Source organism: Hyperoodon ampullatus, assembly GCF_949752795.1.
Source record: "Hyperoodon ampullatus genome assembly, chromosome: 11".
NCBI lineage: Eukaryota > Metazoa > Chordata > Mammalia > Artiodactyla > Ziphiidae > Hyperoodon > Hyperoodon ampullatus.
The window spans coordinates 3,019,568-3,041,369 of NC_136924.1; the positions used below are offsets into that span (position 1 = coordinate 3,019,568).

The 21,802-nt window shown below is 35.7% G+C and overlaps 1 protein-coding gene across 5 annotated transcripts in view; it reads right to left on the reverse strand.

The window, feature by feature from the left end:
• Positions 1 to 7,179: 7,179 nt before the first annotated feature.
• NAP1L1 (nucleosome assembly protein 1 like 1) overlaps positions 7,180 to 21,802 on the reverse strand; it is a 30,217-nt gene continuing 15,594 nt past the window's right edge. For 2 of the 5 annotated variants that reach the window (XM_079715148.1, XM_079715149.1), the window contains exons 5-16: positions 16,398 to 16,539; positions 16,070 to 16,150; positions 15,227 to 15,355; positions 13,890 to 13,961; positions 12,931 to 13,070; positions 12,347 to 12,492; positions 12,234 to 12,253; positions 10,413 to 10,535; positions 9,629 to 9,658; positions 9,068 to 9,118; positions 7,986 to 8,057; positions 7,180 to 7,302 (exon numbers count right to left, since the gene is read on the reverse strand). In XM_079715148.1, coding sequence (XP_079571274.1) covers positions 8,022 to 8,057; positions 9,068 to 9,118; positions 9,629 to 9,658; positions 10,413 to 10,535; positions 12,234 to 12,253; positions 12,347 to 12,492; positions 12,931 to 13,070; positions 13,890 to 13,961; positions 15,227 to 15,355; positions 16,070 to 16,150; positions 16,398 to 16,539 — 970 coding nt within the window. In that variant the 3' untranslated portion in view covers positions 7,180 to 7,302; positions 7,986 to 8,021. Of the gene's footprint in view, positions 7,303 to 7,381; positions 7,466 to 7,985; positions 8,058 to 9,067; positions 9,119 to 9,628; positions 9,659 to 10,412; positions 10,536 to 12,233; positions 12,254 to 12,346; positions 12,493 to 12,930; positions 13,071 to 13,889; positions 13,962 to 15,226; positions 15,356 to 16,069; positions 16,151 to 16,397; positions 16,540 to 21,802 lie in introns of those variants that run through there. The other 3 variants (XM_079715152.1, XM_079715150.1, XM_079715151.1) reach the window with 3 other exon arrangements.

The window sequence follows — 21,802 nt, forward strand, 5'->3', positions numbered from 1 at the left end:
TAGAGTCCTCTCCCATTAAACCCTGGTGGGTTTGACTATAACCAAGAGTACAGAAGTGATGACTTCCCAGGGTAGGATAAAACTTTGCCTAATTCTTGGAACCCAGCCACCATGCTGTGAAACAGAGTCTAGGTAGAGTTCTAGCCACAACCCAGCTGAAGTCTCATCCAGCACTGACCACCTGTGTATGAAGAGCCTTCAGATGATTCTCGTCCCCATCCTTCAAAGCTGCCCCTAATGAGACTCGGTAGAGCAGAAATGAACTACCCAAGCACAATCAGCAAAAATAAATCTCGTTGATGCTTTAAGTATGGGGAGTGGCTTTTTTATGCAGCATTAGGTAACTGCAACAATTGATTCAACTCTCCACATTCTCACAGCCCCTCTGAGTTCACAGAACAATATACACGGTCCAGTTGTGTGGTTTTATTGGTTTTCCTAAAATAAGCAACCCAGTATGCAAAAATGTGACAACTACAAAGGGACCTGGAGCATCTTGGCTGACTTAGGAGATGGAACTAATGAGAATCAGTCACTTGTTACATGGCCCCATACAGTCTTATGGCTGGTAAACTGGAAGGAGTCCCTACTCTATCTACGCAGTGGCTACATAAAAATTTCCTGTATAGCTACCATCTTCCTGGCTCCACACTGGAAATCAGAGAATCCAGCAGTGAACAAGCATTCCTGGAGTCCTCCTTGAACTGGCAAAACCAGTTCAGAACTAAAGAACCAAAAAAAGGTACGTGTTAATTCAATGAAAAAAGAGACTGTTGAGCTAATAAGGTATGTGCACAAGACCCAGGAGAAGGAAGTGAAAGAAAAGACAGCCAAGCATAACTGAAACAGTACAAATGTAGGTTAAACAGGGCAGGTTGCAGATGTGCAAGTTGCTCTAAAGGTTCTAGGTCCACTCACCAAGCCAACTCAAACAGCAAAAACACAACTAGCCTAATCCAGGTCTAAACCCACATCTGACCCGAAGACTGACACTTCTCACTGTCCACCCACAATGTCCAGGGATCCAGGTTAATAAATGTTTGGGATGGAAACGGATGGGCTAATGACGACTTGGAAGTTTTGGAGCATGAGGTATCTAAATACAGTCAAACTTCATTTAGTTTTACCCTAGATGATTTCTGGACTTCACAAAACTAAATAAATCAGCATTTTTTTAAATGAAATCAGATTTTGAAGACTGATTTTAGGTAAGGGCGATCAATTTTTTTTTTTTTTTTTTTTTTTTTTTTTCCGGAACGTGGGCCTCTCACTGTTGTGGCCTCTCCCGTTGCGGAGCACAGGCTCCGGACGCGCAGGCTCAGAGGCCATGGCTCACGGGTCCAGCTGCTCCGCGGCATGTGGGATCTTCCCGGACCGGGGCACGAACCCGTGTCCCCTGTATCGGCAGGCGGACTCTCAACCACTGTGCCACCAGAGAAGCCCAGGGATCAATTATTCTTTTCTTCTATTTTTCTTATCTCTTTATAAAAAACATCAAAAACCTTCAAAATGGGGGCATAAGTTTATATTTATTATCCAGTTTTAGTCTCAGGGTTCTTTTGTACACCAAGTAGGGACACCTCTTAGCCAGGAGCCATTTTGCCTTTAGAATCAACAACAAAAACAGAACCAAAAAACCCCAACTAATTCTGAAATTAACTGCCAGAATCTATTATAAAAGGTGATCCCAACCACAAATTCTAGGTTTTCTTATGTTTAGGAAGCATGTTTACTAATTGCTCATTATATCAAGTTCTAAGTACTCCCGAACTACTTCAAGAACTAATGTGTTCTCTCATCAGTGCCCACTACCATCTTTCACAAGACATCAAAATAATGAAACTAAAAGAACAAGTGGTAGATTAACTCCGAAGCTTATATTTAACCATTCTACTATCCAATGTATCAACTATTTTATTCCCATATTCATTAAAAACAGATGGTAAGGGTCGTTTGTTTAGGGCTGCCAAAGTTTCAGTCTAAAATCTTTTCCACTTTTATTCATGGTTTCTTATTCCTATAGAGCAACCTCACCTACTATTCCCAGCTGGATCAGCTACTACTAACCCCACCTGTTTGAAGGTAGTTACAAATATGTACTGGGGTAATGCTGGGAAAAAAATCCTATTGTGTTGGATTAACTTCGAAATATTCAGTGTGTACTCAGTTTTTAATGTATTTCTTAAGTCTGTCACCTGAAAAGACCTAGAAATAATAAGTCACCTGAAAAGATCTAGAAATAATAACATCCCACGAACAAGCAAACCCATCACCTAGACTTGATTTCTAAGTACCACTCCCCATTAAAGGGAACCAGGGATCCTTGGGGAAATAGCCAGTTTCAGAGCTGGTACAAAAAAGCCCAAGATGATCCCAGAAAATCTTTCTGAGCTATAAAGTATGCAAGAGCTCAAATGATGAAGGACACACCAAAGCACACAGGAACCAACTGTAAAAGGATACCATTGATCAAATCTGAGATGACTGAAGCATCAAAATGAACTATGATTACACAGTAAAATTTCCTGACTGATTAATCATACTGTGATTCTGTAAGAATGTCTTCCTACTGAAAAAATACAGCATTTAGAGGCTAAAAGGGCACAATGTCTCCAACTCTGTCGAGTACTATAGAAAAAAGACATATGCATGAATACAGAATCATGTAGCAAAAACAATAAATGGTGATTTTGAGCAAAGAATGTACAGGAATTCTTTCAACTATTGTAATTTTAGAGTTAGAGAAAAGTTGCAATATCCATAAGGGCTTCCTTGCAAAAAGCAATCTGGAATTTAAGAGGATTCGTTGCAGATAACCTTGAATCTATTATTTAAAAAACAAAAAAAACCCAAAACCTTCATCCCTTACTTTGACACTCTACCCTACTTTTAGACCCAGCCTCTAACCAGCCCCAATGTTCTTACCTACGAATGGTTGACTCTTAGTCTTAATCATGTCTTACTTTAAAGTTATCTTCATGGAAAAGCCATCCTCACTTGAAAACCCCTTTAAAAGGACTTCTACAGCTAAGCCTTCCATGGCTTTGCCCCTTATGTCATCCATTCTTTCACTGCCTTGAAAGTGCCATGGCTTGTCCTACTTCAGGACCCTCATGGTGTGTCTCCTCTAAAACCTTCACCTGAACTGCTCTCTGCTCGGAGGCTCCACCCATCACTACACAAATTCCTACTCATCCGTGATTTCCCAGCTGAAAGCTCTTACATACGATTTGAGTATTCTGGCAGAAACTTTTACCACTCCATGAAAGTTTCTGAGCAACAACTGCTTAACTTCATTATGAATGGAAAAATGAGTATTAATACTATGAAATCTGTCCACTTCTGGCACTTGAATTTTCCAACACATCCCCAGTTCCTTCTTATTTTCAAACGTAAAATACATGAAGACCTAGCCTTTCTGAGGAACCGACAAGATAGCAGAAGTGGAAAGCAGCAGACCTTCCACGAGCTCACCTACTGTGGCCTGGACCTCGACCCACCGCTGGACATATCCTAGGAGCAGCTAAGGCAGCTTCATGGCGCGCGAGGCAGTGGCGGCGGCCGCACCGCCGCCTGCGGAGGAAACAGCACTGGCTGCCGAAGCGCCTGCGCAAAGTCAGTTATGCGGCACCGCACAAGGAGAAGCCCGAGGTGGTTAACGCGCCTGCGCAGCATGATCATCCTGCGCAGCATGATCATCCTGCCCAACATGGCGGGCACGGTGGGCGTCTACAACGGCATAGACCTTCAACCGGGTGGAAATCAAGCCTGCGATAATAGAGCACTACCGAGGCGAGTTCTAAATCACCTAAGAGCCAGCCCGTGAAGCACGGCCGGCACAGCACGGGGGCCCCACACCCCTCCCGCTCCATCCGCCTCAAATAGCCTGCCGGCCAATGAAGACACAGACTTCTCTTTAAAAACAAAAAACACCCACACAGATGAAGAACTAAAAAGTACTGCTTTTAACTAACACATCCCCGAGTTTCAAAATAATAAAACTCAAAATAAGAGATCTACAAAAGCTATAAACTCTTATTTCTCAATATGAAAATTAAGCAATTTGATTAACAACTTATTTCCTGCTGGCAATTTATTATTTCTAAATTGTTATGCTCCGTTTCTCATTTACTTTACACTTAAGAAAATTAAGTCAATACCTCAATTCTTTAAAAAACTGAGAAACAAATTATGGTATATAACGTCAAATGGAAGAAACACAAGATAGCGCGTATATTGTATTTTTTGAAAATATAATTAACTGAATACAATTTAAGTTTTCTAATAAACATTTATCCTTAAATAAAGTAATTCTACACTCCAACAAAGATGTTCCCATTTCTCTGAAGTTAGTAATCCTTAATTAATCCAAAAACTTGGCTTTTTCTCCAAGTTATATTTTTAGCATCTGGACTTTTAAACCAGTATACAAATATCACCACTATATAAGTTAATCTCAGTTAATTTCATCTTTGTCATTTACATTTACTTTTCAGCTATTAGAGACTTAGTGCTTTAAGTAGCAAACTACCTAAATTATAAACACGGATTTTCAAAACAAAATCCAGTTCACAATTACCAAGTATATACAGTGCAGATTAAAATCTACGTGAGCATATGATTTCTCTTTCCTAAGATTCCTATAAAGAATGTATGCTTCTTCTATCCATTAATTCTGTACATCGAAATAACATTTGCCTTGATTTAAACAGTCAAAAATATAAAGGCTAAAATTTTTATAAGACTAACTCATAAAAAAGGACTCAAATTCTAAACCAAGCCCTAAAACCAAGCAAAGAATATTTGAATATTAAATAGTTTAATATTTCTGCATGGTACAATGAGGTTTTCACAATGATTCAGTTTTATTTTTATTTTCAATGATGGGAATGGCCTACAACTCAGATAACCCACAAATTCACTGTCTTACAAGCAGCAGTGATATACAGTTAATTCAGTTATCTTAAGGGCCTTATCAAATACACCAATCAATACCATTAACCCGTTCACAGAATAATTAAAATGTATCTAAGCTAATGTGTCCTTTTAAGGTTTATGTGTTGTTATTAAACATGTTAAAAAGGAAACAGAGGTAGAATCCCACGTTTTAAAGCACTACTCTGTAAGCCAATTCCACACAATTAAGACATTTTTATGCCACATAAATACTAATGCAGCTTCAGTGAATTAGATAAAATAACGTTCAGAGATCCATGTTAAACTAAAAACCAATCAATTTATGGAACTGTTGTTCTCTGCTTATAACCATATTTGAATAAAAAGAAAAAAATTTAAGCATTACTTTACAGGTGATCATATGGGATTTTACCATTTCTAGAAAGAAATAGTTAGAGGAGAACTTGGTAGTCACTGCCTGGGCTAGAGAATACTATAAACTGAAAATGTAAAGACAAAATTCGAAGGGCCTTAAAAACATCTAGAGTTAACTCAGAGTATGATCTGTAGAACGAGGGAATTCCTTTCTGTCTAGTCTTCCAATAACAAACACGATTTAGCAGAGCTCGCGAGGTTGCTCTTAAAATGACACACTTTACAGGCCAGCATGGCCTAAGCATTGAATAGCCTACTCAAAACATCTCTACTCTCCACTCCTTCAAGAACAACAACAAAAAAAGTATATACTCATACTTTTTTAAAAACCACCCAAAATATCACCAGTACATTTTATAAAATTAAATGCAATTTTATTAAGGATTTCAAATTACATATGTCAAATTTCTAGAATGGAATAGAACCATTTTGAAACTGGAGAGATGGCATAGATGAACACTGATATCCCTTGAAACTCCAACTTTATTTAAAAAAACAATTCCTCTGCAAACCATATTCCCCCTTATATAACAAGACGAAATAGTATCTACCTCTTCACTTTGGCAACAGCTATTTCCTAAAGGAATGAAAAAAAAGAAAGTAGTGATCTTGCTACTTCTTTAAGTTCATTAAAAATGGGATTCTATCTTTAGATTAAAAATTTTCAGTTCAGAAAAAGCTGTGTTCAGGTGAGCTATGGGTACAAAAGAAAAAAAAAAGTCACAGGATGTCTAATCAAAACAACCAAAATCATTTTGAAAATAAAGAGGAAAAACAGGTGTTTTCATGGCATTTTCCCCTTTTCCCCCCTATAAGCTACTGCAATTGGTTAAGGATTTCCAGTAGTTAATTAAAATCTCAGGAGAGGAGCAGACAGTACTATACAAAGAACACAATGTGTTTACATTCCAAGACCTTAATACTAAATTTTTAAAACAGAAGCTCTATCACCTCTAAAAAGGAACGCAATGTAATTTTATTAATATAGCAGGAACTCTAAGGCCTTCCTATAATTACAACCCAATTAGTCCATCCTCACTGTCAAAGCTTTAAAGTTCATCCCCAAAAGTAACAGTAATTAGCCTGAGGTATTTTAAACGTGGCTCTACAGTCTCTAATTTAATGGCATTTCCCCCCTCTAAAAATGGTCTTATTTCTACTTTAGTCCCATGGTATCTGCAGTATTTACTACAATATGGTCATAATTAAAAGAGCTGGAAAAAAAATTCTTGGACCTTTTCAAACAGTTGCGCTTCCATTCACTTCTATTAAAATAGGAGCCACACAAATATCTGCAAGGGTTGCCTGACCGGATCCAGAATAAAGGTCCTTAATCTTTGTTTTCCAGTTTAACTATCAGACCTTGGTATAAATAAAATGCTGAATATCACATATTTGTGGTACAAATAGGTCCAAACTTTTGAGCTTTTGATGAGACTGAGAAACATTTCATAAAATTTAACTTAATATGCCTTAACACATCTGTGAGGTAGTTAAGTAAACAGTACTACCCATTTTAATACATAGTAAAACAAAAGGCGTGGGTAAATGACACACTCATACTTTAAGGAATAAGAATTGGAATTAACTGTAGAGGCTTGGGGCCTTTTATCTAGTTCTGACCAAAGGAAATAAAATTTACCCTTTTAATCTTTCTATTAAAAACATTAAATCATTTAAGATTTTGTTTTCTTTTTTAATACTCTCTCATTAGTAGATGTAGTACCTCTTCCAAAGTTGGCACCCTTTTCTTCAATAATGCGGTAAACTGGGTACATAATTTAAGCTAGGCCTCTGCTTCTACCTGAATTAGTACAAAATTAAGACATTATCTCTGGAGAACTAAAATTATATTTGACATTTTTATTTTAGGCTGCAAAAACAAAAACGAGCAAACAAACAACAAAAAACTTGAAATAGGCTTGTCAAATGATGTAAATTCATCCTTTCCAGGGAAGCAGAAGGTAGACCCTACCACAAAGAAAAGATGCTTAGTTAATGGAGGTTAAATTTAAAAAGTACAGTTAAAATAAAAATAATGAGACTTAACTTCTGAAAATACTAGGTTTTATTCACCTCCCTGTGGTAACCAATAACCATACTATTAGTAAGATTTCTTTATAGTAACTGTCACCTGAAATACAAAAATCCATTAACAATCTAAGTTATCAGGTGTGGTCTTACTGGAAATTCTTAACCATATACTTGTCTTGACAAGTGTTGTTTTTTAAATGATGAATTGTCTTAGTATAAGTCACTGTATTTCTGTAACAAAGTAATGAAAGGCACAGCTAGTGCAAGCGAACTTAAACCCATTCAACTACCCGCTGAAAAAATACTTTGGTTCTTCAGGAAAAAAATTAGCAAGACAAAGAATCTGGTTCATTTCACAGTTCTGTTCATTTTCATAACTGTAATCTAATAGTTACAAGATAAAAATACTCCAGGAAGAACCAAGTATGTAGCAATGAACAAACATGCGTGAGAGAATTTGTGCATTCAATGTATCTGGCAGAAAAACTAGTTAAAATGCTAAGTAGAACAAATTTGGTCTTTAAAATATCAGTTCCTTTCCTTTAAAAAAAAACGAGTCTACCAAGAAAATACAAAAACATAAGGCTGTAAGTAAATAATAGTTGTGTTTAGGCTATTACAGTGCAGGTTATCCTCAAGGCCACATACATCCTGCTTCACTGCTGCTTGCACTCTGCTGGGTTTTGATCCTTCTGTTAAAGGAAAACAAGAAGTCAATCTATCTTTTTCTACCTGCTTCAGTTTATTTTTCAATATTAGTTAACTATCTTAATTATCATATTATCTCACTGTTCTGTCAAAATTTCTGCCAAATTTTAAAAAATAAATGATGGCAAATTATTTATTCAAATATTACCAAGTCACAAAAATGCTAAAAAATAAAAGCCCCAATTTTACATCGTAGAATGAACTCCATAAAGTGAACACATTAAGCTATCATCTTAAAATAGCCAAGCAATTTGTTAAGTCATATTACCAATTATTTTTGCCTTTTAATAGACCAGTTACTCTAAAATACTAATTCCATTTATACTTAGCCGTTAACACCAATTCATACCTATTAGAATATTTGATTTTTTTAACTACCTCTGTTACCTGCTCACTAGGTTAAAGTATCTTCTGGGTATTTTTACAGCATAAGCAAACAAATAAATACATTAAAGAGAAACCAGAAGTTCCAAATGAATTCTGATAACATACTAAGCATTCTGTGGGAGATAAAGTCCATAGGACAACTTCCCAGGAATAAGAAACTGGGACTCTCAGGTATGGAGCAAAGCGGTGACTGGGAGGACCTAAGAGTATCGCTCCCCCACTCCTGTGCACTCCTGCATTCAGATGATTTAAAAACTGACCTATGTTTATAAGCTTTCCTTTGGGGAGAAAACCACCTAAAGAATACAAGCAATAATAAGTAATGTTAAGTGCTTCTAAAAAAATTTTTTTTAAATGCCCAAGATAATGTGCCATTAAAATAGAACCTAGGATTATTTCGCCTGAAACTAGGAAAAATAAAGGTCAGAACCAAAAATAAACGTTTCTTAGGAAAGGTGCATTGAAATTACATGCACTATTGAAATGCCAGTGGGGAGAGATTTATTCAAGACCTTACTAGACTAAAATACACTTTACATATTCAGAAACAGGACCTTGTACCTACTCTGCCTTCAACCTAACCGACAGCAGCACTGACTCTGCTCACCTTTGGGTCACAGTCTGGATCGTTGTCCTCATCGCCTTCCTCTTCCCCTTCCTATATCAAAGTTCAAAACGCATCCATGAAGCAGGTACATAAGAGGAAGAAACGGCTCATAACGTAGGGAGAATGTAATACAAGTTACTCTACAAGTCAACAGAGTTTCATGATTACAGAGTTTGGTGACAATGCAATTTAATTTGAAAGCTTCTAATATGAAAGATTTCCCAACACAACTTGAGACATCCAGACAGGTTTTATTGAAAAGATTTACTGCAGCCAACGTTGAAAAAGTTTACTGCAGCTTTTGACTTCTTCAAAGAGCTGATAACCCTGCAGCAGAACAGAATTATTTGAAATAAAAAAAATGTTCTGAGTTTTGCAATTTATTTATTGAAACCTCATACATACATTGTTTGGCTGTAGAATTCTAAAACCAAATTTTTTTCCAAAAACGTTTTTATCCCATATCACAGAGTAATGATTTATAGCAAAGGAATACATAAGTCACTCAATTTGCTTCTCAATGTGTTAAACAGAATTATTTGCTCATTTGGTAAACATTACCTCATCCGCTTCTTCACCTTCTTCATCATACTAAAAAAGGGAAAAAAGGAGACATTTGAATGACGCTAACAAACATCTGAAAGTAGCATTTAGTTAATATCCACCATTGTATCCCCTAATATCTAAAGAGCGGAAAAAATACATTCCCTACCGTGACTGATTATAAATTAAAACAAGGACAATAGCTTCAGGAATCACCCAGCTCAGTGCCATTATCTAAACCTGACACTTTAAAAAATTAAAATAAAGAACACAGTACAATCATGGATGAAGTATGATCAGATAACTATGACTGTAAAGATTACTTGCCTGTACAAAAAGGACCTAAAGGCTATATGAATGGTTGCCATTTAACAAGAAAGATATACAAAATATTTGAGAGCAGCCTAATTTTACCTTAATTGTTACTTAATATTCCTATGGATAAAAATTCCATGCTTCCTAATAAAGATTTTTATCAGTAGTAGAAAATGTACAAGGTTACGTTTTGTTTGGTCAAAGATGTGTAATGGATTTACAACACTAACCCAACATAGTAAAGTTTTACTACTTCAGAGAAAGTAGCCTTCCTAATAGCAGGAAAATAAAAACTACAATAAATGAACCCAAAGATCCTAAAAGGATCTACTTAATTCAAGGAAGTTATCTAAAAGGACATAAGTAATCAGCCTAATTTTGAATTATTCTGTATTTTTTTTAACAATTGCATCTATTCATTAAACCTCTCACTGATTCTATCACACCCTCACCAAACGATTCCACTGCTGGATTCAAATTCACTCACATCATCATCATCATCTTCAATAGCTTCTCCAGTAAAGTATAACACTGATCTTGGGATTATGCGCTCACGTAAAAAGTGACCAATTTCAAAGTCCGCAGCAAGGATAGCTTCAGCATCATCATCCTGTTAAAGAAAAATAAAAGCACAGAATTTAATAACTTATTTAATTTGGCATATGCGAGACTTGGATTTAAATCATATGCAGAAATTCTCAACTTCACTTTTAACTTTAAACTTTTAAAATTATCTTACATGTGCATGATCAAATAGTCTCTACATATGCCCTAGGTTTACAGGTTTTTAATAAAAAGAAAATAAGTTAGCAGGCCAGTATACATACTGGTTATTGCTTAAGTTTTCTCTAGCTTAATAGTTACAAAAGCAACTTTGCTATATGACTACAACTTTCTTTTTATTATTTTTTGTTTGTTTGTTTGTTTTGCGGTACGCGGGCCTCTCACTGTTGTGGCCTCTCCCGTTGCGGAGCACAGGCTCCGGACGCGCAGGCTCAGCGGCCATGGCTCACGGGCCCAGCTGCTCCGCAGCATGTGGGATCTTCCCAGACCGGGGCACGAACCTGCGTCCCCTGCATCGGCAGGCGGACTCTCAACCACTGCGCCACCAGGGAAGCCCCAACTTTCTTTTTAAAATATTAATTACTGAAAACACCAACCGGAATAACAGGAAAAAAGAATCTCAGGCTTTTCTAAATAACATTATGTATATGGCACATAAGACCAGAGAAGATCATTTCACACTTCCTAAAAGACAGTATCCAAGCATCTGTGTAATGCCAAATGAGATGTTGTTCTACTTGATAAAGACTAAGTCAATCTAAGATTTCTACTTAATGGCAAAGTACAGCACAGAAATGCTGTTGATATTATTCAAAATTAAAATCATTCCATGATACTAAAGTTCTAGTTCTGTGATACTAAACACTAACTATTCTGTGAATTCCTGAATGTTTATTTTGACTCACCAACATAATCCACTCTAACAACAACAACAATAAAACACCAAAGGGTCATGGGGGAAGACTCTGAAGGAAAGAATTCTCATCACAGGCAGAGGTGTTCTATCCGTAACTCAAGACTGTTTTGCTACCATCAGTATTTTGTAACAGACTTAAGCCAAATTCAAAACAGACCTAGCCTACCTTGCCTGTGTAGATTTCTTTAAGGCTGTTCCTCATTCCTGGCTGTGTGCTAGGCACATTTCAGTTTTCGGCTATATGACCACATATATAAAACCAAATTTCCACCGGAATAATAACCACACACAGAACTCTAAGTACAATGTGGTTAGTGTTTAGTAAATAGTATAAATGATTTAATACATTCTATTTTCAATAAGGAAGAAAACTAGTCTTGAAAACTTGAATCCCTCACAGCAGTATTTGCAAGACTCAGAAGAAAGGACTATCTTTAGCCTTTCACCATTTCTCAGTAGAGGCACCAAAAGCATTTTAAATGGAGTAATTTTTCACATGCGTAAAGGTCTTCCTCTATGCACTGCAAGCCTCAGAACAAAATACTAGTAGCAACTATCCTACTCCCTACATTAAGAACCAGTCCTAGAAAGTGGCTTAGTGGTTGCCTAGAACTGGGAGGAAGGGGGAACTGATGGTGGCAGCTAAGGGGCAGGGGGTTCATTTTGGGGTAATGTTAAAAATGTTCTAAAGTTGACTGTGGTATTGGATGAACAACTCTGCGAATATATTAAAAGCCATTGAATTGGGGGAAAAAAAAAAAAAAAGAACCAGTCCTTTAATTTCATACTTAGTAAACAATTCAACAAATAAATAACAATTCAGCTTACCAGATCTCCACTCTCAGGAACTGCAAAATTGAGAAAAGAAATTCAAATGAATAAAAAGTAAACAAAGCTTACAATAAAACAACCATAAATACCCAAAGTAAAACACTATTTACCTTCAGGAGGGGCAAAAAAATTAAAGAAAGAGTCATTAGAAACTGTTTTGGTCACAGTACGAACTGTCCCACGTCCCTTGTGTTTCTGCTTCTTCTTAATGGTTTTCAAAGTGACATTCTTCCCTTTTTTCCAATCTATCTGGCACCTTCCAAAACAAAGGGGAGAGATGGTCTATCACAATTAACACATTACTTTCAATTGCTAGGAAAGCTGAGATTTTTCTAATTAAATGGTCTATTTAATTTCAAATTTAGAGGGGAAATTTGTGCTGCCTTTTGTAGCAGTACAAAGAGAAAATTTTTATTTCTAAACAAACTTTTTCAATAAATATATTTACAATTACCACAAACTCACAATATAATAAATTTAAATGTACACTCCTTTGGAAAAATATCTGTTAATAGTCTATGGAGAAGTCTAGGAAAATGAATAAGTCGTTCTCAGAAAACATTTTACTGAAATGTTTGGAGATAAATATGTATGTACGTACTAAGCAGACACACAGAAAATACCAAATATCACAAATCATAAGTAAAGCAAAAACAGATATAACATTCTGTTAAAGTAATAAAATTAAACTTACCCTGTACAACCCATAATTTCTGGTCCATCAAAAGAAAAAGGATCAGAATCATCGGGTTCTGACCTCATTCTATATGTCTTTGTCAACACTTCATTTGTGAAATATTCATTGGGTTCAAAGTGAAATTCTAAGACAAAACTCTTAAAAAAAAGAAAAAGCATAAAAAGTAATTAAATTCCTACATGATAAATCTCAATGCTTCAGTAAATAAAACTTAATCTATGATTTTTATAAACATATAAAACCTTAAGTGACAAAGTCCTACTCTGGGAAAGAAAGGGTCAGATAAATCCCGAGGTATCTTAAAAGCAAAATGTGGCACAAAATAAACTGAATAGAACTTAGTTCAGCTAACATTACCATTTAGTAACATGTTTATGACATAGGTTAGGTACAGCTGAATAAACTGACCAACCCCCCACCCCCCATCTCCACAGAGAGGGCTTTAAACCTTAGACTAGAACCTAGCCTGACAGAGAAAAAGCCCAACCGTATCACCATGTAATATAAGAACTAATCGCCTACAGAGCCTTTGCCCATGCAAAGGCCATAATACTGATGGTTTTGGAGAGAAGCCATTGGCTGATCTTTCATAATGGGGAAGTGGGAGCCCTCTAACATTTTTGTTGTATTTAATTCCCAGACACATGTCTTTTAATACAGAATAAGCATTTTCTTATTCATGTTCCTTTGCTATTACTTTTATATACATTTTAAATCTAGGATCAAAAATTGACTATATTTCAAAAATAGTTTACAGAGGAAGGAAAAGGAATAAATACTGCATCACAACTGTCAACGTCCAAACATTTATTTCCTACCATCAATTAAGTATCAGTTTTAATTTCTTCCCACTCCCATGTCTAACCCTTGAATGTCACCTTTCTTTAGAAAGTTCCATTTATCTACTTGTAAACAGCTAATGCTACAAAACTGAAAATATTTCAAAATTCTTTTACCATAGGCTGACCAGCATCTGAGAACTTCACTTTAATATCTTTCAAGTGCTTCAGAATAGGTTCATCATGTTCCTTCAAATTAAAAAAAAATTAAAATGAGTATCTGAATGGCATTAAGACTAGTGTTCTGTTATTAGACAATAAGCACTTAACTGACAGACATTTTATTGTTCAGTTTTATGTACGATTATGAACCATAAAGACTTAATCCTCCAGGTTATGCCTTATACTAGTTTACTTAGTTCTACCTTCTATCACCATTGGCTGAAAAAAGGTGACTAAATAGAGAACTACATCATTATATAGACTGAATGGACTGAAAAGTTCAAAACCAAGTCTAAATAATTCATGTTTGCTTTAAAAATGTTTCCAGATCTGGACTTCCCTGGCAGTCCAGTGGCGGTCCAGTGGCTAAGACTCTGTGCTTCCACTGGAGGGGGCACGGGTTCGATCCCTGGTCGGGGAACTAAAGATGCATATACCACACATGTCGTGTGGTGCAGCCAAAAATATTTTTAAAAAAAAGTTTCCCGATCATAATTGCTGCCTTTTCCAGCTGCTTGTTCCTTTTCTACTTTGCTAAAAAGTAGAAATGCAGTAAGCAGTCATTGTTCTGAGACAGTTTCTTTTTCTTGACATTAACGTCCAACAATCACAATACAAGGTAACAAGTACTACAATGCAGATGATAGCGGCTCAAGAAATGATTCAGATTAGGAGAGGCAAAGTTTCCCAGAGAAGGTGACATCTGTGTCAGTTTCCCAGGGAAAATGACAATTGTTAAAATAGGTAAATATTTTTACAGTATTCTTTTAAAATGCAAATGTGCCTTGGAATAGTTGTTTCAGACTGAAAAGGTCTCTGGGGTAGGACAACTGAAACTCCCCCATCCTACCACCACACTCCACATCTAAAAACAGAAGGCACAGGGATATATTAGAAAGCATCATACAGTGAGATGAGCAATTACCAAAGGGACTATTTCATTATCTAATTTTTGAAAACAAATTATAATTTATTTGATTACATTAATCAAAGCTGCAATTTTCTTTCTACCAATAACAGCTCTTTCAAAACAAAGCAATCATGGGAATTCCCTTGCGGTCCAGTGGTTAGGACTCCTCGCTTTCACTACCAAGGGCCTGGATTCGATCCCTGATCACGGAACTAAGATCCCACAAGCCTCATGGCGCGGCATGGGCCCCCTCCAAAAAAAAAAAAAAAAAGAAAGCAATCATTCTATAAAAATCAATAATAAAGAGACTAGTCATCAGAGCCATTTAAACTTCAAAGGTTTACCCTTTGAGGTAAACTGGTGTTTTTAGGAATAAAATTACCTGAACCATATCACTGAGCAAGTCAACATTCTTAAAAACGGTCAGCCAAAATTCAGGAATTCCTTTGGGGTCTTCTTTTTCTTCATCCTTTTTCTCATCTTCAACCTTGGCCTTTTCTTTTAGCTCCTCCTTAATAAAAGACAGCATTCATCATTACTGGATACCCAGATTAGTCATCTTGATAAAATTTTTTACATCCCGTTAACTTACATGCAGTGCCAGAGAACCCAACAAACCCTCAATGACTAATTTTAACATTTAGCCAAAGAAGTTCTAGTCTAATTGTGTAAACACTGCTGTTACCCATACCAGACCTTACTTACATAATATTTCTACTACCATACCCCTTCCAAAAAGAAAGCCACTAAGACCATGAGCTGTAGGAAAAAAATTTCAGCTTCATGGGAGAGAAGAGGAAAAAAAATAAGACTTAAGCACAGTAAAGAGGAAAAGCAAAAGAAATATAAACCTTGTCCACTGCCTCACCCATTAGTGTTCTTAATCAAAATATATTCTCTTAATCACCAATGTTAAAACATCAATGCTGGAGAAACAGGGTCATGTAACAGAGCATTGGATTTGTATCACAGCTCTACCATCTGTAAGTTGTGGGCAGGACATTTAGAGACCTCCATTTGCACTTTTGTATGTCATCATGAAGTTCAAATGAAAAGTTTATATGAATCTATAAACTTTAAATGCTATAGAAATGCAAGGAAAAGGTGAATTTGGGTACAGGTGGAGCTGGGCTAACAGTGGGTCATCTGCACTCACTATCCATCTCACAATAAAGATAATTATTTCCAAGGTATAAAAACACACTAAATTAAATTTAATACCGACCGAAACTTCATCTTCCTCATCTGGTTTCCATTCACATTCTTCTTCTGTAGGTTCATAAATGGCATTAATGATCTCAAATCGCTAAAATGATTAAAAACAAAAACTTGCATAAAAACACTGGCATCCAAGCTAAAAACTAGATGTCCCTCATTAAATGCTTAAAGATTTAATTAATTCATACAACTTGAATTGCTATTATTGATAGTTCTCCCAAATTCCTCTAATAACCATTTTGCTGACAGTTCTAACAAAAGTTTGTTTATATTTCCAGAGCTTTATTATCTTCTTGAATTTTACATTAAAAAAACAAAGTATTAGAAAGCATTACCTTATCAAATAGAGGTTGATAGAGAACAGCATACTTTCTTTCAAGATCATGAACTTCCTCATAGAACTTGGCTTCTATCTGTGCACATTTAACTTGAAGGTTTTTGAGAGCATTCACACGTCTTTTAACTACCCTAGGCAAGCTGAAAGGTTAGAAAGCACCAGTTACATAGCATCACAGTAAAACCCAAGTAACACTTCTTTTAGCATACTGAAATTGAAGCATGAAAGTTAGTAACAGGTTTCCTATTTGAAGCAAAAGGTATATTCAAAGTAATTAAAATTCGAGATGTAAATACACAGACCTCTTGCCCATAAAACATTTCAAAAGAGGAAATTTAACCAGGTACAGTAAATTGATAAGAAAATGTAAATCATATCACCAACCCTAAATCTTTCTTTGTAATCAAGTTCAGCACTGGGCTCGTCAGTGCTGGCATCTCAGGTGTAAAATGCAGTCTAAAAGTTAAAAAGCCACGGACTAACCATCCTAACAATGATAACCTGAATTATTTTTTTAAAATATGTACACTTGAGGGAATTCCCTGGAGGGCCAGCTGTTAGGACTCCGAGCTCCCACTACAGGGGGCACAGCTCCAATCCCTGGTCAGAGAACTAAAATCCCCAAGTAGCGCCGCACGGCCAAATTAAATAAATTAATTAATAAAATAAAATAAAATATGTAAAGCTGACACTTAACACAAGTTTGAACTGCATGGGTCCACTTATATGCAGGTTATTTTTCAATAGTAAATACTAGAGTACTACACAGTCTGTGCTGGGCTGAATCCATGGATGGAGGAATCGCAGACACAGGGGGATGACTCCTGATTAACTCCTGTGTTTTTCAAGGGTCAACTGCACGTCTCACCTGTATCAATTATTAGGGCAAAGAGGGGAGCATATGTGTTTTGGAAAAAGGATGGTAAATCCTACACCATGATTTTCTTTTTAGTCTCAGTATTTAATTTGGAATTTGAAATTACATTAAATAAGTATGTAACACTTTATGAAGAGGGGAGGTAGATTTTTTAAAATAACAGCTTTCCTAAGATATAATTCATATACAATTCACTATAGGGCACAGATTTTTTTAAAGGTTATACACACCTAGTTTATGAGCCCCTCGAAAAATGATTAAAATTATGAATCCCTCTACCACCCCAAAAATGTTCACCCTCAAAAGTTCCGTTAAGTTCAGGGAATCTGTACAACAGATCCAAAATGCAGGTTAGAATTTCCTGCCATACACAGATTGGGGTAAAGCAAATTAATTCTCTACTTAACCACTTTAGTTAAGGTAATCAGAAGTAAAAACAAACAAACAAACAAAAACAAAAACCTAAAGTACAAACTTTTATTTCTTACAATTAAAATTAAAATGTTGTCAAGGTGGTGAAATAGCTTGGTCAGCTAGCCTCCCTGCAACTCTACAACTCAAAAAAAAAAAAATCAACCCTGGAAACTTTAGAACCATGAAGCAAACAACTATTTCTCACACACACACACACACACACACACACACACACACACACACACACACCCCATACACACCATCACACCATGAGCAATTTCTGAGTAAGACTGAAGGTTGTCTTTAACTGGTACAGACAGGGTGAGCTGCAACTTGGAAGGCAGGGATGGGGGTAGGTGGGTGGTGGTGACCAGAGTGGGCAGCAGTGAGGACAAGGTGGAAGAAAGCTTTCTGCAGAAAAGCTTTCAAGTTCTACACTTGCCTTCGACACTCACTGCCTGTCCCCTTCACCCTTCCCAGAGCCCAGTGCCATTGCTCCTAGGATAACATGAAGAGCTGATGGAAGCTGGACTGGCTCAGAGCCCTAAGCACTCACTCTTCCACCCGCTCCAATCCAGGAACAATGGATCACAACCAAAGGAGACTGGCTCCTCCCAAAGCAGCCAAGAAAACTGCCTGTAATTGTCAGCCAAGTCTGAGTCTGGGGTGACTGGAGCTCTCCTTAAGCTCATCCAGTCCCCTTTCTCTTTCTTTCTCCATGAGACTGTCACAGACAGAAGTCTAATCTTCATTCCTCCCTCAACACTCATTACTAGAGTAACTGGTATCGCCCAGTGTGCTGGAGCTATAAGGCCAAAATAACTAGACACTTGAAGAGTACTATGAAAGAATGAAATATTTAGCACCTGAAGCATTATTAAACAAAGGATTTAAACAAGAATGTAAATATATTTAAAGAGTTGAAGAAAGATAGATCTTAACTCTGAAACAAGACCAAGAAAGCTAATACAAGGTGGGAATATTAAGTATGAAAAATACAGTTAACTAAAATAACCAACAAATAGGACAAACAAGGTATGTTCAACTGAAGAAAAAATCCATGAGGTTTAAAACCTCTTCAGAAAGGCAGCAGGAAAGACAGACAGAAAAGCTATGAGACATAGAGGCACTGGTGCCAAATGAAACAATAGCTGAAAAAGAGAAGGGAGGTGGATATCTGAGGAAATGAGGGTAATGAATTTCTCAGTTACAGAAACGTGAAAGCCCTTATTCGAACCACTAGACACGTTAATGAGATTGATGACTACCAAAGAAAAAAGAAAATTCTAAAGATATCCAATGAAAAAAGCAAACAACCTACAAAGGAAAAGGAATCAGAGGGATATCGGGTTTCAAAGAGAACACTGTAGACAAGAAAAACTGAAGTGAATTTTTAAGATATTTAAGAACTTTGAACTTAAAATTTTCAGATATGAAGGCAAAATAACAACTGTATAAGGTATATGAGGCTTTAGAAAGTATGCCACAGATATTATATTCATGAAAAATAATTTTGAAAAATAATTTTGAGGAAGTAAAAAAAAAAAAAACCCAGGAGATGCTATATAACGTTATGGGTGAATCAAAAATATCTTGATAAATTTTACTGTTGCCTTGAAAGAAAAAAAAAGAGGCCTAGAGGAAGTATATTATTGGTAAATTTAACAGATCAATAGGGGTAAATAAACTGAGGTATTAGGTTATGATCCATTTTACCATAATAACAAAAAACAAAATGCATTAACTTTGAAACCAGCAGAAGACAACTTGATCTTTTCAATGGAAAACAGAAAAGGAGAAAAAAGTACCATAAATTAGATAATAAGAAAAGAGAAGAGCAATTAACTCCAAAAACAATACCACTTCTAAGAAATGTAAAGAGTTTGAAATTACTAATACAGAAGAAAACGATCATACTAGAGTAAGATACAAGGATGGAAAAAGACACGCCAGATAAATAAAAACCAAAACAAAGCTGGAGCAGCTAAATAAAAACCAAAACAGAGCTGGAGCAGCTATCTTAGTATCAGACAAAACAAAATCTATGACACAATCCACAACTGACAGAATTATAGGACGAGAAAGATAAATTAAGAAGATTTTTTATACATTCATCCCCAAAACTGTTAGATCAAGCAATCAATCAATACACAAAAATAAAGAGAATCTGAACAATACAACTAATATGCCTAAGCTACTGATATCGGCATATAAATTTTCATACTTATTCACATAACATTTATAAAAACAGTTTTATGGCCGTAAAAGAGACATTAATTTTTTTTTTAATTAAATGAACTAAGCAGGCAATTAAGAAACTGGGAAGGGAATAGAGCAAACCCACATAAGGAAATAACATTAAAGCCAGAAAAAAAAAAGCAATAACAAAAAAATATGCAAATGGAAAATCAAAACATTAAGATTGAGAAAACTGGCAAAACTAACGCAGATACAAAATACAGAATATGAAAGGGAAAAAATCAGATTTTTTAAAATATGAATTATACACATTAATCAATTTGAAACCTAGATAAAACGCATACAGTTTAGAAGAACATAAAACTCCACAATTGGCACAAGAGAAATTGAAGAGGTCAGTTAGTGTGTTATTAAAAAAAAAAAAAAAAAAAAGGATAAATTCCCCAGGACCTCTAGTTCCCAAATCCCAAAGGCCCAAGTCAATTTTTAGAAGAGTTCTACCAACTGTTCAAGGAATTCCTATCTTATACAAGTTGTTCCAGAAAACAAAAAAGTAAAAGCAATCTTGTTTATTTCTAGTCAAGTTGAAATCTTGACTCTAAAACCAGGGAGAGAGGGAGAGGGAGAGAGAGAGATGGATGGAGGGAGGGAGGGAGTGTGTGTACAGGCACACACAAGCTCTTTTCATTAATAAGGACCCTAAATAAAATATTAACTACCCAACTCAGATTTCCAAAAACATATTTAATATACAATTAGTAGATTCAAAGAAAAAGTCAAAAGACCATCTGAATTGATAAAGGAAAAAAGGTCATAATAAATCACAAATAGACACATTAATGAAGAGATTACATACTCATTCCTGGTTAAGATAAGAAATAAGACAAGGATGCCCATTTTTAATGTTAATGTTTAACACAGTAATGAAAGTCCTGGCCAATGTTACGAAGAAAGAAAAATAAACATGCAGTGTGGTGTAATGTGGAAGATTAGAGTTAAAACTGCCACTTGCAGATAAGATCCTTTGGGCTATGTGAGAAATAACAGAACAAATTACTATACAGTAAGAGTAGCAAGGTTTCTGGACACAAGATCAACTTTAAAAAAATAATCAGTAGTACTCCTTTATCAAGAACAGCCAACCAGAAAATACAATGAAAAATAATATTCACAACAGCAACACAGATATAGAGGAATTAACCAAGAAGAAAACTTTGTAATAAAAGATACAGAATATGATCTGAATAAATACAAGGATATGGATGAGACAATTTAATACTAAAAAGATACTGGAATTCTTATGAAAATTCTAGTTTTTTGTTTGTTATTTTGAGGAGTTTTGTTTTTGTTTTTTTAAGAGAACACTGACAAACTTACTCTCAACCATACATGGGATAAAGGGCTACAGATGGTAAGATCAACCTTAAAAGTGTGTTCCATGGTGGATGAGTGGTGGTAGAAGAAAGCAACTCACCCAGCCAGATATTAAGACATACTATAAAGCCAGAGTAATTAAGTGGGACAATGACAAAAGAACAGGCAAAAAACCAATGAAGAGTGCTGCTCAGAGACAAACAAAGGTGTTTATAAGAATCTGATATACAATAAAGGTGGTAACACAAATAAATGGGGGAAGAATGAACTGTTTAGTGAAGCATTATAAAAACTAGCTCACCAAAAAAGAAAGGGAAGAAAGATGCCTATTTAATATGAAATACAAAGGTCATCTCTAAAGGGATTAAAGACCTAAAGGTAAAAGGTAAAACTAGTCAATAGGAAATGTAGGAGTAAGGAAAGACTTATCTTCAAAAGAACAAGCCATAGGTCAAAAAATTTAACAAACATAAAAATTAAGGATTTGTTTAATAGAGGACACCATAGACAAAGTTAATAGAAATGACAATAGATTATTT